Below are 18,125 nucleotides of genomic sequence, written 5' to 3'. Positions count from 1 at the left end.
TTATTATTATCATCATTACATTGGCTGGAGCATAAGAAACAAATGGAGAAAAAAAAACATTTTGGAAAAAAATATATTTTATTCATATTTTATTTTATGTTCTTTGCAGAGGACACCAGGACTTAATTATTTAAAAAAAAAAAAAAAAGAAAAGAAAGAAAAACCTGAAAAGGCATTAAAAAACAAAACCAATGTTTATTTTTTTCTTTCACCAATCAGTTTTTAGGTTTCAGGCTATTTTTAGCCAAACTTTGTACAAAGATGATTCTCATATGTTCTCGTACTCTCTGTTTTGTTATGAAATATATAACAGAATGATTTGATACTGTGGCCTACTTTATGGAATATGTTTGTAAAATGTCCAAAAATGTGTTGCCTATTCACATTCTGTACACAATGTCTGTATACAGTGCACCAAATATTCATATTAATGTGCTCTTGTTTTCGGCTTTTGTTTGTCCTGGTGTCCTCTACAGAAGACATGTATGAAAATTATGCCCCTGGTTCGTAAAAAAAAAAAAAAAAAAGTCATACTCGAAAATATTTCCCCATAACATTTTTCTGAGATGTTAATTAAAATTAGCTAGATTTAAATGAGCATTACAAAACAGTATCATATTAGATTGCTAAAATAGACCATTCTGTCAATATCAGTCATATTAAAGAGCAAAGAGAAGGTGTGTTTATGATCAAACCTCCAAACATTTGATATCTCTAAAAACCCCTGAATGTGCTCTGTACAGACTTAAAACTGTGTCGTGTATGGTCTCAGAGAAATTCACTATTTTTTTATGTCCTATAGACAAAATCCATGCCTGGATACTATACATGTTATGTTTTGTTCATAGTTTTTATTACATAATATTATTTAGTATTAGAACGTGTCTATTCTGTTCATATAAAGGCGTTCCATTCTCTGATTGAATGTTTAAACGTTCTCCTCCTCTAGAGCGCGCCAAAGCGTTACATTTCTGACGTTTCTGGTGTGCGACACTATTTTGGTTCCCCCGCTGTCGGTGCCGGTGAAGATCAGTCCTACATGTCTTCAATATGTCAGGCTGTAAGAAGCCGCGAGCTGTAGCAAATCCTCTGGAATCGACATTTACTTCTCCCAGTGAGAGAATACTGAAAGAATGCCACACTTTATATGTCGACAACGACAACGGTAAATAACGGGTAACTTACCATTCGTATGTAAACACGTGTTGCGGTTGTGTCTTTATGGTCTAAAACATAATGAAATATTTTAAGATAAAAATCACATTGAAAGTCCGAACTGTATAATGCTTTAGTTATATTTATACGAGTCTCTCCTTTAGAAGTTTTGTTATTGACTGTGTCTAAAAACACTTAGCAAGCCGCCTAACTTACCTAGACAGTTTTGGACATCATATGATATTGCCACATGACTATGTGAGCAGCACAGGGATTTGAAACACAGTCTTATTGATCAGTTGTCTGGGTCAGTACAGAATTAAATACAGTAATATTACAGTAGCCTATATGTAAATCCACGATTATACAATATTTTCAAGTTCATCTAAACTGAAAGGTCTTTTACTGGACAACAACATGCAATATTTACAGTATATACATGTGCAAGCTGCATGTTTGTATTCACATTTACTGTATAAATCAATACTCCTTGTTGTTGGAAAGCAACAAGGCAGCATGTACTGATAATAAAACTCCATCTGTCTGGATGTTTTTAACAGGATTGGTGACTATTGCAGAGAGTTTGGGAGTGAGGCTATTACCTCCTCGGAAAAAGATTATTGTTATGATTATGGGGAACCATTCTGCTGGGAAAAGCTCCTTCATTAACTGGTAATCACACCTCTCATATCAAAATACATTTTGTATCCCTAAATGATTTCATAGAATGAGATCTGGAGATGAAGATTATACAGACACAGATTTACATTTGAATGACATTTTCTTTTCCCTAATTGTTTTTTATATATATACCAACATCATGTCCCATTATTTTGTGGTTCTTATCCTTTTTGACTCCAAGGCTTTGTGTTGTGATTATACATTTGAAGGATTATGAATAAGCATAAGGATAAAACAAAAAAAAAGTTTTACTTACAGTTTCTGTCTGATAAAATAGAGGTTGATGTAGCTAAAATAAAATAAAAAATGTACATTCATTATTAAAATGTCCATTCCATGTCCATTTTATCAGGTCTAGAAATCAAAAAATAAATTAAAATGAAAATCATTTTAAGTCATTTTGAAACCCAGGGTTGCAAACCTGTATAAAAAAAATAGTATGGATGAATATGGGTATAAAAATGGTTATAAAAATTTTAAATTAAATCTGTCTTTCAGGTATGTGGAGGAACACATACAGAAGACAGGTGTTGCCATTGAGACACAAGGCTTCACATTTATAACTAGTGGAAGAAAACGAGAGTCACTAACAGTGAGTACGTTTTTGTGCACACCAGAAAGCAGATTATTGTGAGAAAGCTGCTTAAGGTGCAGTTTACACTCTTATCCCCTGTATTTGGTGCAAGGCAAATGTTTTTTATATTTGATCGTGTTGGTACAGTACATTGATAACCTTTTTAGTGTACAGAGTACAGTACAAAAACACATGAACAGAGATGCCAAGAATAAACACTGATCATTGGATTTGATCCAACAAGGATTTAGAATAAAGTTAGTACAGTCCCTACTGTATCTAACATTCATAGGTATATATTTATAAACATTAATCTGTATATTAGCGAAAGCCTGTAAATAATGCTTATATACAAAGGTATGTGAGGTGAATAGTGTATTCATGTGTATTTGTATTTACTGCATTACTGATGGTCATAAACATGGTGAATGAGCGGAAAAGTCATGTGACTGAAACAGATGAGTAGTGAAAGTGCAGTTGTGAGTGCTGTTAATTATGGGCTGATTAATAATAATGCCTCCTGGGTCACATGTTGACCGGTGGGGGTCTTCTCTGGGTGCTGTTGCTTCAAAGAGATCTATCAATTGAAAACACACTAGCTGAACCTGTTTCAATTAATTTAAAAAAACAATCCTTATTTGTGCCTTTTCCTGATGTCAGGACAGCTGTGAACACCTGCTTGAGTATTCAAACAGAGACATAACTTTAAAGAAGTATATGTATATGAAGTATATGAACTGTTTGTTTGCTTTTAGCTACCAATAAGGTTGTTGTAGACTCCAAATCATTTAATACATATTTACGTTTAAACCCATTTCACAGAATTCTCCATGTTTTCCTCTAAAATCAGAGCAAATGTAACATAATTGCATTACCCAATCCTGTTCTGTGCACTTTTTTCCACATTATTTCCTGTTCTCACTCAACTTTCCTCTCTAATGGCACAAGTCCAGAAACATTTTTACTTGTGAGCAGATACAAATGGAATCTCTGGAATCTTTTCTGCTGATTAAGGAAGAAATTCTTCAAATTTAAATTTTTATAATAATAGAGTACACTCTAGAGTAACTTTGTTTTCAAAAGTTTAATTTAATTAATTAATATTTTTTCTCAGGAAGGATGCATTTAATTGATCAAAAGTGACCGAAAAGACTTTCACATTATTATAAAAAAAAAAAAAGCATTTCAAGTATATGCTTTTCTTTATAACTTTCTATTCTTCAAAGAATTCTGAAAAAAATCCTTCATAGTTTCTACAAAAATATTATGTAGCACATTTTTATAGATATCGATGTGCTATTTTAATAATAATATTTCACAATATTACTGTTTTAATTTTTTTATTTAAATAAATGCAGCTTCAGGCTGCTTTAAATAATAATCTTTCACAATATGACTTTTTTTTATTACTGAATAAATTGTATTACTAAAATAAAAGTAGCCTTGGTGAGAATAAGATGTCAGAAAATGTAAAAAATCCAAAAATGTCAATATAAAGCACTTATCATTAAGTTCTAATCAAAGGCCAAATTGTCTGAGATTACAAAAGACAAACGACTGTGTTTTTCAGGTTAAATCGTACATGTGTGTATGTGGCGAAAGATTAGAGCATATCACAGCTTAGTCAGTCGCTCCTTCTGGAAGCAGAGGGGTTGTCTTAAAGACACAGCGTCTTTTTTCCTTAGCATATAAAGCTCTTCCCCTTCCTTCAGACCTCAGAATGAGTAATGTAATTACGGTGAAGGAGTGATATGAAAGGATTATCAGCTCTTTACAGGAAGAGCCCACCAGCAGAACAGGAAGAGAGGTGCAGCGTGGCCGAGAGTGTTACACCATCAAACAGCCTGCAGAAAGAGAGAGAGAAAACGAGAGCGAGAGGAAGAGCAGGGAGCCTCCCTACAGCAGGGCCTGGCTTCTGACTTCCCACCACATTCTCCTCTTTAAATGTGTCTCATCTTTCCTTCATCGACATGTTTGCTTCTCTTCCTCACAGGGAAATGCAACCTTACACCTCTACCCGCATTTCAGACCTCTGCTGGAGTTCAAAGGTAGGAAGTTTTCATTTAAGATTGATATATATATATATATATATATATATATAGGTATGTGTGTGTGTGTGTGTGTGTGTATTTACGTATATTTCACACATATATAAAAACATATATATAAAAACATATTTATATTTCAGGTTGATCAGCATGTTAGAGATGTTATGATTTATATGCACTGTAGAATATCTTAATCTCTTCTATTTATCATCCTCTGTGTCCCTTTAAAATGTGTTAGTGTGCTATATTATCTTATGATTTAGATATTTCAGAAACTTTAAATCAGGGATTTTTTTGTCATACATTACTTTGAATTACCTTTTTAGTATTTTGCTTGCATTTTTTTCATTACAATTCATTTTTGTAGTTTTGCGCACCAGTTTTTTGAATATCTCAAATTTGAAAATCTCTTCTGTGCCGTGCATTTCGAGTGAGAGTAAATTACAGCTTCTAGGCGTTGTTGATTAGTGTGACTTGCCATGGCAATTAAAAAAAAAACTTTCTTAATACCATAATGTATGATGTTAAACAGCCAAACCCTTTAAATATTTTTAGTTTTTAGTGCTTTTTTCCCTCATTTATTGCTTAGAAATTAGTCTTAGGTTGAGGCAGGAGTCTCTACAGCTATGACTAACACCTCACACTGAGTCATGCAAGCGTATGTACTGTATGTCCAGCGCAGTATCCGTCTGAGAGCACGAAACATAGCAACACATCTCATTCACATGCACCTCGATAAACTCCCTCTGGATCTGCTGACTTAAGGCTTTTCGCTGTGTATTTATGTAACTGTTAAACCCGAGAGTCCAGCTGATGTCACAGCTTGGCTGTGTCTGAGGGATGGGACCTCGCTGGTTTAGGTGTGTGGTCTTTGGGTGTGTCGGAGGGCATCATTGCTGCACACTGATTGTGCAGTGTTCCTTCAGTGGGCAGTGTGGGTTCACCCAGTACAGAGAACCAGAATGAGTCATTCACATTGACAACAGTGCAGCATCAGTGGGATAGACAGAGAGAAATGTCTTCCCACATAACTGCTGCAGAGATCATTCAATTGATAGTCAACAATAGGCATAAATATAAAATGAAAATGGCGTTTTGTACAGCCATTGCATATTACGAGTCCAAACCTGACATAATTATAAAATGCATTCTTAAAACATACTGATTAAACTGTAAACATTCATGCGTCCTCTTATTTTTTAAGTATAAACCAGCATTCATTTTGTGGGTATTTTTCTTGTCTTTATGAATCTCACTTTGTTTAGTCAAATTCCTGAGCATGAATGCGATGCATATGTTTTTATGTTCCTGGGAACTTCTATGAGGTGTCGCACTGAAGGTTTTGCTTGGCTTCAAACATTTAAAACATCGGTGTTGGTCAAAAGGATGTGGGTGTGTGTAGGAAAAAATAACGAGATTTGCGATTGGTGCATTGTTTGGGTGTGGTTTTGGCTGGTTTGTCTTATCTCAATAAGTTTGTCACTATCATCATGACTCGGGTCTCTCCGCAGTGGTGCTGCTGTGCGGTTTGGAGATGATGCAGCACTTTCTTGACCTTTGACTTTTTCCCAGTGGACTAGATCCCTCGGTATCTCCTTCCACCTTTCAGCAGCAAAGTCAGCAAAGTGAGACACGTTTCTCCAGTTACCCTTAAGTCTCAAAGATCTCTTAGTGATTATTGAGCCTGTCAATACATTTAATTTTAACTACTGTACGGAGCACCTGTGGAGTTCCAGCAACTACATGGGAACACTACCATTCGAAAGTTGATGGTCAGCAAGAATTTTATTTTATTTATTATATACATTTCATCAAGGATGCCTTCAATTAAACAAAAGTAAAGACCTATAATGTTACTGTAGATTTTTGTATTTGCACCTTCAGTGCATCAAATAATTCTGGAAATGGATCATAGTTTCTACAAAGATATAATAAGATCTGTTTTCAGTATTGATTAATAGTAATAAAACAATTTATTGAGCACAAAATAAATATATTAAAATAATTTCTTAAAGGATCATGGGGTGCTGAAAATTCAGCTTTGCTTTTATACTGTAGTAGTAAAAATAAATACAAAAATTGTATCGGTTATTTTAAAGTATTTTGAATCAAGAATCCAGTTGTGAATAAGAAACATTCAAAATGTTTAAAATATTTGCCGACCTCAAACTCTTATATACTCACAAGGAAAGAAAAATTATACATTTTATCATCCACTTTCATTTTATAGAAGTTTTTTTGGTAACACTTTAGAATAAGGTTCCATTAGTTAATGTTAGTTAATGTATTAATTAACATGAACAAACAATGAATAATACATTTATTACTGTATTTATTCATCTTCGTTAATGTTAGTTAATGAAAATACAGTTATTCATTGTTTGTTCATGGTAATTCACAGTGCATTAACTAATGTTAACAAGCACAACTTTTGATTTAAATAATGCATTAGTAAATGTTGAAATTAGTTCATGTTAACGAAAGTAGTTAACTAACATTAACTAATGGAACCTTATTCTAAAGTGTTACCGTTTTTTTATTTTTTATTTAATGAATTTTATGGGAGAATCTCTCACTATGAAATAGCAACCAATGAAAAGTAATGTTCAAAATCTGAGTATTTTTTTTTGAAGTGAGAAAGAGAGTGGTTGAGAGATGGTCACACAGATTTAGGGTGTGTTGGTGCCCATTTGTTGAATGTTGATGAGACAGAACAAGACGGGTTTGTGTGAGATCTTGCACTCCTGCAGTCACTATCTGAAAGAGCTCCAGTGTCAACCGCAGATGTGAAGGTAGCAGAAACAGTTCATGAGTCATGACATGTAGTTACTATGCAGATTCAAGGTGTGACAATACTTTTCTAAACAATCAAACTTGTGATTTTCACCTGGGGGATGAATATTTGACTAAGAAACCACCCAAAAAAACCTACTGTGTATCATCACTCAGAACTTGTAAGCAGCCATAAAGCAGGCATTGTGGCGATGACTTTTTTACAGTGAAACACCAGTCTTTAGAAAATCTTTAAAACTCTTAGCGTGTGAATATTGGCCGGCTGGCGTTGCTTCACAGTCGTTCTTCACTGGCTAGCTTTATGTGGCTCCACCTTAAAGCTGCCAGTTGAAGAGCTGTTGTGGGTAACCATAACACCTGCCCACCAGAGGGGGCGTGGTCAAGAAAACTGGACGAGTCAATCAGAATTCATGAACATGTTTTATTTATCAGATAGATTTTTTTCCCTTACAATCTTGGTTTTGAAACTGCAGATTGTTACTGATAAAATCCTCATGATGAACAAGCGCCGTTTTATAAATTCCTGCAGTTGTATATTGTAGGTGTCACAGATTACCTGAGCGCTGAGATCTCCACCTCCAAACAGAAGAAATTCAGCCTGGTGACGTTTGTGGACACTCCAGGGTTGGTGGATGGAGATATGGTGTACCCTTTTGATGTCAACAGTGCCATCACCTCTTTTGGTAAGGCTGTGTGCCTCATCATTCTGGACAGTTATAACTTCTATAGCTGTGGTTCTCAACCCTGTTCCTCAAACGCCCCAAGAAGTGCACATCAAACATACTCCGTTAAGGTCATTGGCTAATTAATAGAGACTCCTAGATCTAAAATAGATGTTTGAGAGAAAAGAGACATTCAAAATGTGTAGTGTTGTGGGGCTAGTGTCTAGGCTGGTTCTCTGAGATTTTATGTATTTTATTTGTATTTTGTATAAATCTATTTTCTGATGCAATTTTTAAATTTGATATTCTGGGTTTGTTTCACTCTTCAGCCGTTTAGTTAATGTGCTGCATGTTAGCTTTGTGTACCAGTGTTGAGACTGGTAACTAAAACTATTCAAAATTTGCCTCTGTTAAAGAAATGCATCTTAAATAAAATAGACATATGTTAGATTAACTCAACAAGGTTAAATAAGTTTAAGTACTAAAAATAAAGTAAAAGAAAACCTAGAGCTAATTTCAAAATATTAATAAATACTTTAGTAATATGTAAATACTACTACGTATTGTACTGTGTATTAATAAAATTTGACAAAAATAATAAGATCATTTAAAATGGTCAGGAGCATTTCAAATGTACAGACTTTCTTGTTAGAGACATTGGACCAAAAAAAATATCATTTTTTAACACATAGCAAATCTCGGATCAAGGCTTGTGATGTAAATTAAAGGCTATTTTCTATTTTTTTTTAAAAGATTAGCCCTTCAATATGCCTCAACCCAACTTCCTTCTAAACGAATGAGACAAAATGGACAAATTTCAGTACCAGTAATAAAGTTTAACTTGTTTTACATATCTGTGGATTTTCAGGTGTGCAGGCGGACCTCGTATTTGTGTTTTTTGACCCGATGGGACAAGCGTTGTGCAAGCGCACACTGAACATTGTTGAGAAGCTGAGTGAAAAATGTGGAGATAAACTGCGCTTTTACCTGAGCAAAGCTGACGAGGCTGGACGAGAAACAGACAGACAGGTGCGTGAGTGGGTGTGTGTGTGTGTGTGTGTTCCTTCTGATATATCTGATACATTTCTGTCTGGAATAAAAATGCATAACGGGACTTATAAAATGTAATATGGTGATTTCCAGTCTCACTTCAATATGTAATCCTGATCTTTTTGCCATTATAGTTGGTTCTCTGACAGGAAACCAGACAGGTGCTTTTACAAAACAAACCTTCTGGGAGAAGTTAGCATTAGCAGCGCATTAGCATCTTGAGGTCAAATGTGTTGGTGTTGATTTTATTCCCACAGCGAGTGATGATGCAGATTGTTCAAGAGCTGTGCAGAAGACCTGGACTCAACAAATGTGGCTTCGAAATGCCCACGATATACATCCCCAACCCTCAGAAAGTAAGAAATGATGGTAACAGATTGCTTTGCTGGTCAAATGCCCATGGTTTTCCTCTGAGAAGTGAGATGATTAATGGAAGCCTGCCCATGCTGCACTGCTGTCTCTCTGCAGCATTTACATTAATTAGTTCTGTCTGTCTTACAAACCCAACTTAAAGCTACAAGGAGAAATGGACTGATCGTATAAAGACATAAAAGATGATCTCAGGCTACTTATGATCCACTACTGTTCAAAAGATTGGAATCAGTCAGGTTTTGTTTTATACTATTATTTTTATGGTAACTCTTTACAATAAGGTTCATTAGTTAACTGCATTAGTTAACATGTACTAAGCATGAATAATACTTCTATGTACAGCATTTATTAGTCTTAGTTAATGTTAATTAAAACATTTACTAATGCATTATTAAAATCAAAAGTTGTGCTTGTTAACATAAGTAAATGCACTATGAATTAACATGAGCTAACAACAAACGACTGTTTAACTAGCATTACCGAAGATTCATAACTAATGTAATAAATGTATTGTTCATTGTTTGTTTATTAAAAAAAATATTTAATACTTTTATTTAGCAGGAAAACATTAAATTGATTAAAAAAGTCACAGTTTAGATGGTTATAATATTACAAGTAAATGCTTTTGAACTTTCTACACATCAAAATGTGTTGGTTTCCACGAAAAATAAGAAGAACAATTGTTTTCAATATTGATATTAGTAAAAAAATGCTACTTGAGCAGCAAATCTGCATTTTTCATCTGCTGATCATCACAAAAATTATTTCTATTTAAAAAGCATAATCAATCAAAAAAAAAAAAAAAGGATTTTAAACTGGAAAAATGTTTCAAAATAAAACTATTTGTACTGTACAAATAAATGCAGCCTTGTTGAGCATGAGAGACTTCTTTTAGAAACATTAAAAAAATCTTGCTGATATGATGGTAGTGTGTATTTGGTCAGTAATATTAGTCAGCTTACCTGAGAATCGACAGAATTATAAAATAACTGATATTCTGCTCTGAGCTGTTCACATCCTTAAAATTAGTTTTAATGCCAAAATGAATACATTTGCGGTTTTGCTGGTAATAACAGTAAAATACTTCATTCCATTAGTCCACCTTTTGCAAAATGTTGCTTAGCAACTGTAAGCAACTTGCAGTTATGCTAAGTAGCTGTATTACTGTATCTCTTTTAATTGTTTGTTTTGAATTGGTACAATTTTCCAGCATCTTATGGCTTATTGCTAGGGCTGGGCGATATGGAGCAAAAATATATATCTCAATATATTTTGCTATATCTCGATATACGATATATATCTCGATATCTTTACAGGAAAAATAACCCCCAAAAAACTACTGCAAAAACAAATATGGCAAATATTACATGTTAAGGGGCCTATGAAACATTTTATTTTTTTCTTCACCATATGTTTTATTGTTACCTAATTCTGTGTTTTAGCATGTGCAATTATTTAAATGCATAAAAACAACTTAATTAGTTAAAAACAATTCTTAAAATAGCCTTATGTGAAATGTTTTTTTCCCTTCAGAAATTCTGTGTATTTAAATTTTTCTGATTATCAAATGAAGGCATAAAACAGTCATTTAATTTATCTTTTAATTATTTAAAATTAAGCAAACTTAATTTTTTGGTAAACAAAGGGGATTTACTATTAAAAATAAAACATGGGAGAAATGTTGTGTGATTATTCCTTATAAAATTATGTTCGTTTCATTTTAATAGTAGTAGTAGTGGGCTATCTACATTCTGCTGTACAATAGTAATAGATTTCTGTCAAATACTTTTATTTTGACGGGTTTACCTTTACAGTTCTGTGTATGTGATACCACAGTCTATGATGTGATATGAGCTAGTCTTACTCAAATCAAACGGTCAGATGCTCATGAAGTGACTCTCAGTGCAGTTCTGGAGATGTTCCTCATGTGTTCACGTCTTTATTTAGAGAGAGGAAAGACAATGAAATCAGCGCGAGCGTTATGCGAGCTTCCGTGTTTAATGAATGAAGACGCGCTTCTGCTACATTCGTTGACACAGACACGCAGAACATGCAGGATTCATATTTAAATAGACTTTTCCGGGTTAATATTTGCAGATATTAGTCCATTTCGCGATTTGATGTAAGTGCATGACCGACTTTTGATTAATTCATTTAAAATTTGACCAATTCCGTGACATTCCGCGTTAAACTGTAAATTCCATTTTTATGACTGGATTCCGCGATTCCATCCGCGTTTCATTGGGCCCTACAGTAGACATCTGCCTGCCGTTCGCCCTACGCCTTAAAACTGAAGTATCTCCATATAATGGAGCCAGTTGTCTTTTTTTTTTTTTTTGACTAGTTCTCTACACGCAAGGTGAGAGGGCACAAAAGCAAGGAGGCGGGGGGTGAGCGAGCGGGGGCGAGCACAGCACAGGGAAGGCAAACAAGCAAAGTGGCGGAATCAGAATATAAACAATATATCGATATATACGATATGTCAAAATCCATATCGTGTTTAAAAAATATCTCGATATATTTTAAATATCGATATATCGCCCACCCCTATGCTTTATTATGCTATGGCATATAACACTACTACTATAGATAGTTGATCAAGTTAATACGAAATGATTAAAATTGTGATTTTGTGTGTGCAGCCCAGCAGATGCATCAACCAGATTGATGAGGTTTGTGAGACCATTGAGAAGAGCATAAAGCAGGCAGTGCAGAAAACACTTGACCAGCTGGAGAAAGACTGTAACCTGATCATCTCTACCATCAACCATACTCTAGAACAGGACCGGTACACATCCATCCATCTGCTCTATATCACATCATCTGCTACAGTATGTATAATGACTCTAGAGCTCATATATGTCATATTTATCAGTTCTGCATGTATTTGTCTTCCCTCAGGATGAATGTGAGCAGTAATAAAAGCAATCGTTTTAATTCCATCCTGTGTGGAGTTCTGGGAATCTTCCTTCCGTCGCTCTTCATCCTCAGCTTCATCATCAGCACTTTCGCTCCAGAGGAACTGGACACTCTTGTTGGAGAGGGATTGGCTAAAACGCTTAACCTTTCCACAGTATGTTCTCATTTTCATGTTTACTGAAGACTTATTCCCATCACAGGTGAATCAGTGTTTTATTTTTGTGTTTATCAGGGAATAATCGTGTATCTGTGGGACTGGATTCCTGAAGATTGGCAGATAATGTTTGTGATCATCTTCGGTGCTCTGTGCTACTTTATGCTCTTTCTAGCAAAGTATTTTGCACGGTGAGCAAGCAAGATTGTCTCTAAGTGTTTCCTTTTATTGTCACAAGGGGGCACCATAAATATAACATCATTTACATGAATTTATTTGGCACTTTAACTTTTGGCTATGTTGCACAATTAAGTGTGTACTGTACACAGTATGCAAATTTTTCTCTATGGATTTTTTTTTTTTTATCAATATAAGAGAGCATACCGCATGGAATAGCATATTCCTGAGTGCAATGCAATTAACTTTACCTATTTTTTCCCAGTGCAACAAATTAAGACTTTTTACATCATTTCTACACTTTTACAATGCAAAAATAAGTTGTTACACACTGTTGTTTCAAAACTGCAAAATAATCAAATTTGCATTTGCAAATTTGCAAACACTATGCATGTGTAATGAGGTCTAATGACAAATACGGTCTCTTGCATTATGCTTACTGTTTTACATACTATTTGGAAAGATCAAGATAGTGTCACCAAGCAGAATTGCAAAAATAATGACCTGCCTGCCACACTGCATATCCTTTTATATATATTTGTCTGTAATAATTTGCTAACACTTTAGATTCTGCATTAGCTTATTGGAGATCCGTTCACACTCTCCAATACCTAAACATACAGTAATTACAATAAACTTCCTTACTTACAATAAATAGAATGCAGAAAAGGTTTGTTTTATTTTATTTTATTTTTTATTATTTTTATATGAAGTACGCTCACTCAGTGACTTGTTTAAAATATTACCAGATTTTAAAAATCATGTTGTATAAATGTAACTGCTGCATTTTAGTGTTTGTTTGGTTTTTATTTTGCGTTTATGTAACTCTTGCATTATTCCAGCTCCTGGCAACTTGGCTGCTGGCATGGCAAAAAAAAACCTACTACTACTACTACAACAAATTAGGAGTTTATTGAGGGACAATTCTTAAAAGCCCTATATTATTAATAAATATTGATATATGTCAAGATATATCTATACAGTATATCAACATTTTAATCAAATGCAATCTTTCAGTGCACTGTTCCACTTACTGTAATTCGACTCTTGAGCTGATTTATTTTTTTTTTTATGGTCACTTGGTCAGTTTAACAGCAGCCCTCTCAATGCTGTGTTCTCCTTCAGTCAGGGCAGTAAGACGCTGACTAAGAGAGAGAAGAAGAAACTGGCAGAGTACAGCGATTACATCCAGGATATTGTCAAATCCAAGAAGGTACGACACACATTACTGTACAATTACTGTTGATGCTGTTAATTCATGAAGCTTCCTTCTTAGTACAGACTAAAGTGGTTTGTTGATCTCCCAGTAGGGCTGCATGATATATTCAATATTCACAACATATATAAGTAAACGTAATTGTTATCATAATTATGCTTTTTATTTAGCCATTAATTTTCACAAAGATGTACATTGCGTTGAAATTTAAATTACTGTTTAAAAGTTTGGGGTCAGCAAGTTTTTATGTTATTTTTTATTCAGCAAAATATGTATTAAATTGATTATAACTAACAGTGAAGGTATTTCTGTGACAAAAGAATCGTATCTCAAATATATGCAGTTTTTTAACTTCTAGGATCTTCAAAAACATTTATCATTGTTTCCAAAAAATATTAAGCAGCAATAACCGTTTCAACATGAATAATAATAATAATAATAATACATGTTTCTTGAGCAGCAAATCAGTATATTAGAATGTTTTCTGAAGGATCATGTGACACTGAAGACTGGAGTAATGATGCTGAAAATTCAGCTTTGGGTCACAGTAATAAATTACATTTAAAAAATATATTAAAATAGAAAACAGTCATTTTAAATTGTAATAGTATTTCACTTAACTGCTGTTATTACTGTATTTATCAAATAAATGCAGTTTTGGTGCATAAGAAACTTCTTTCAAATACATTATAAAATCTTACCGACCTCAAATCTTTGAACGGTAGTTTGTTTTAAAAGTGTCTCAAATCTAAAAATGCAAAAATGCTGTAAAAGTCATTCATTTCTGTAAAGTTGTGAGTTCAATTGCTCACTGCTTATCTTCAGTGTTTAAATATTGTATGTGGGTAATTATTTTTTTAACTTGATTTACTGCATTTTTTATTATACATTTAATACTCTGCAAAAAAGTTGTAATAAATGCCTAAAACCCTGTAAAACCATCAAACCAGAGCAGTTTATCCAGCTTGGCTTGGCTGTGAGACCAGCTAACCACCATGTTGGTTTTCAAGCAGAAATTTGAGAGTATCAAAAACAGAACCTGCATTTGAAATGTAAGCCTTTTGAAGGATTCCAGAGCATGTTTGTCTTCTAATCTGGTAATATGTGTCATCTTTATCTTAGCGCAAACTGTATGAGGAGTATCTTCGCCAGTGTGCTGCAGAATATGATTTCTGAAGGAAGCTGGCATGACAGCCGTCGGTCACATCAAGAGTTAATTTATAGAAAGTACATCCATGTGTGAAATTCATATTTGCATGAGCGATAATAACAAATTGTGCCTTTTTGTTAATTGTGAATAGTGATGAAGAAATGTGATATACAAATATGACCTCAATATTATCTGACACCAGCTAGTTTTTCTATGTAATTCATTTTTAATAATAAGACCTAGAACTGTTTATAGCTAGTAAGCTGCATTATCACCATATAATGACTTCATGAGATTGGAGCGTGCTTTCTGTGGCCTTCTTTTGATCTCCAGGAGCACTGTGGGAGAAACCAAAGGTAACCTCATATACTCTTTACCCGGTGTTTATATGATTAAGTGACATTTCTACTTTTTATAATGTTACACAGAGGAATTTCTCCCAGCAGCCACAGAAAAAGCACTCAGCTAACTTTAGGTCTTCCTGTCTTACATATGTATGTGAATGTACTATTGCATGTGTACGTTGTTTAAATATGGTTTTAATACGATTGTTTTGTAGTGATGCTACCTAAAATGTAAACATTTAGCATTATTTTCCTTGGGCATTGATTTATGAATACTTTTTTTTTTTTTTTTTTGAAATAGCTGTTTTTGAAGATGCATACTTGGTGAGAGCCAACTTTTTACACATCAAGTTATAAGGCAGGCATTCATACATGGTGGAACCAAGCACTGATAAACTTCTTTTATAATTTTATTATATATTTCTTTTAATTTAATTACATTTTAATTTATTTTTCCACTTTTTTAAATGTAAATTTGAAGAAATTTACAAATTTAGCACTTACTTAAAGATGCATTTACCTCAGTGTTGCAAAAATGCCTTTTTAGGGCTGCAATAGTTCATATTTAATGATGTTTTCATAATGTATTATTATACAGATTTTAAATGTTTAATTGTTTTTATAGCTATGCCGGGTTTTTATCTGCCTTTGACTAAACTGTCATTGTATTCCACTGTCTTATACTATGATAAATAGCTTGCTGTGTTTGTGTAAGTATATTTGAAAGAACAAGAAGCACAATAAAATGTTATAGCAACAAATGTATTCATCTTTTTTTTATTATTAATATTACTCCACCAGAACCAGTCCCATATAACTGAAACCTCCATTCCCTGAGTTAGTACCAAAGAAAAGCTATAGGAGGTCAGAGCTACAAGAAAAGCATTCGTTATTGAGTACAATCTAAAAATACAATCAAAAATCTATCAGTCTGTCATCAATAACACATTTTACGATTAGTCAGAAAATACAATCCTCTTATAATACGAGCATTTCTATAGATAAAGTAATAGGTTTAAATATTTGTTGTCTTGTGCAATTTACTAGCAGGGCAACCAAAGTTCCCATGAGCAAGAGGTATATAGTAATAGTTAAAGGTCAGCGAGTGATTCAGGCCAGTCATGGTGCATGGGGTCATGCTTCAGTTTGGGGGGAGAACATTCAAAAGGACAGCATCGCTTTATTGCCGTGGAGTTTTCACTGTAAATTTCCACTTGAAATGCTTGATGGCCGTGAGAATTAAATAAAAGATTTCAGCGATTTGTGAAGCCTGTCAATAACACGCCAACCCCGAAATCACAAAAGAAAACCAAATTGATATATATTTTGCATAAAGAAATAAGTAATAGATAATTGTAGTAATAAGTGAAACGCTGAAGTTAAATTCAGGAGAATGTGCTTAATTCTCGTGAAAAAATAATGCCCTCAAAAAAAAAAGTATATATTCCAATTTAAAATAACTTGAAATATATTTTTCAATAAATTGTATTTCTGATGGCAACAGCTGAATTTAGCAGCAGTTACTTCAGTCTCGTTCAAATATAGTATCTATAGTATATATATATTTCCAAATTCTTATTATTGCAATATATGTATGAAAAATGTAATGGTCCTAAAAACAGGGATAATGTTTTTAAGCAATATACAGACACACACTTTTTTCTTTTTGATTTTGTTTGAGATTCACCATTTAGGGAATTTTGATATATGATAATACTATATTATATTGGATTTATATTCATAGACATTGACATATGGACCTTGTTACTTTCCCTGAATAATGATCCCACATTAAGATCCTTTGGGAGAGTCTTAATGAAAACTAATGCCCTATGCATATGAATTATCATGCATCTGTTCTCCATACATCTACAAACTGCCACAAGCGAAGCTGCGTATTTCGATGTGAGCCAGACATCAGCTCTGTTCTCATTCCTTCAGCCTGACTATTCAGTAGCAGAGGTTCAGTAGAAAAAAGTGCAGCCTTATTGTTTGAATGTATCTTCAGTTAACAGCTATATACAAAGTTCCATGTACAAAATAAAACATGACAATTCCACTTAACTGCTCTCCAATGAACATTGTGTACAGGCAGATGCTTCATGCAAAAGATTCGACCAACCCACAAGAGAAACAGAGAGCTGTCCTGTCTAGTACAGAGGGTTAAAAACCAGGTATGGCTCATTTGTTAGTGCTGTGAACGAATCCAGGCCTGGAGAGGTTCCACGTCACGGGGACGATGTCCTCGGCACGGCCCAGGTACTCGGGTTAGGACAGTTTACGTCTCCCATCTAGTGTCCAACTTAACCAACTGCAGTTGAAGCACTAAGACTACATCTGTTACAGGTGATCGTCCTAGTTTGGCAAGAAAACTCAAAGAGCTTGCTGTGCTTAACCGATCACATCTTCACTGCGAGCTTTTGTCGATCAGCCATGACATGTCTCCTGTCCTGTAGGGGGAAAATAATACAATGCAGAATTTGAATCATCAGTTACGGTCTTTTCCTCTTTAAGAAGGTTCAAAAGCATGAAGTGTGTCTGGTTATAATTGTAAAATAAAACTATAAAAATATTTTTGTTAATTAAAATATTACATTTAATTAAACTGTAATTTAAAATTTGAAATAAAAACAAATATTTGTTGAAAACTAAATGGAAATAAGAAAATGAATTTTCAAATTAAAATCAAATTACTGAAAAACTAAAACTGAACTAACACTAAAAGTGAAAGAAAAATAAATGAAAACTAAATAGTAGTATTAAATATTGAAATAATCTTCTAGTGTCAGAAAAAAAAGCACAACAAATTACTAAAAAATGTAACAAATAA

At 33.8% G+C, this 18,125-nt stretch overlaps 2 protein-coding genes across 3 annotated transcripts in view; one reads left to right on the top strand and one right to left on the bottom strand.

Moving 5' to 3' along the window:
• The first annotated feature begins 990 nt into the window (after positions 1-990).
• Positions 991-16,056, top strand: LOC128013999 (uncharacterized). The gene is made up of 12 exons (XM_052597220.1): positions 991-1,165; positions 1,716-1,827; positions 2,335-2,428; positions 4,404-4,458; positions 7,794-7,934; positions 8,782-8,942; positions 9,221-9,319; positions 11,978-12,123; positions 12,237-12,408; positions 12,487-12,599; positions 13,711-13,798; positions 14,924-16,056. Exons 1-12 carry the CDS (start codon positions 1,051-1,053, stop codon positions 14,975-14,977), a joined length of 1,350 nt encoding a protein of 449 aa, XP_052453180.1. The 5' UTR covers positions 991-1,050; the 3' UTR covers positions 14,978-16,056.
• The window catches only part of LOC128013983 (apoptosis-inducing factor 3-like), a 29,626-nt gene continuing 27,544 nt past the window's right edge, over positions 16,044-18,125 (bottom strand). For both annotated transcript variants that reach the window (XM_052597203.1, XM_052597211.1), the window contains exon 20: positions 16,044-17,745. In XM_052597203.1, coding sequence (XP_052453163.1) covers positions 17,703-17,745 — 43 coding nt within the window. In that variant the 3' untranslated portion in view covers positions 16,044-17,702. The remainder of the gene's footprint in view (positions 17,746-18,125) is intronic.

This window comes from Carassius gibelio, chromosome A5 (genome assembly GCF_023724105.1).
Source record: "Carassius gibelio isolate Cgi1373 ecotype wild population from Czech Republic chromosome A5, carGib1.2-hapl.c, whole genome shotgun sequence".
In the NCBI taxonomy this organism is placed as follows: domain Eukaryota; kingdom Metazoa; phylum Chordata; class Actinopteri; order Cypriniformes; family Cyprinidae; genus Carassius; species Carassius gibelio.
The sequence above is the reverse complement of the archived record's forward strand: the minus strand, read 5'-3'. Positions and strand labels throughout refer to the sequence as shown.

Bases quoted from the DNA above. Each gene is read 5' to 3' on its own strand.
- LOC128013999 (XM_052597220.1), top strand. From the start codon at position 1,051: ATGTCAGGCTGTAAGAAGCCGCGAGCTGTAGCAAATCCTCTGGAATCG. The intron at 1,166-1,715 runs GTAAATAACGGG...TGTTTTTAACAG, and splicing joins ATATGTCGACAACGACAACG to GATTGGTGACTATTGCAGAG. The intron at 13,799-14,923 runs GTACGACACACA...TCTTTATCTTAG, and splicing joins ATATTGTCAAATCCAAGAAG to CGCAAACTGTATGAGGAGTA.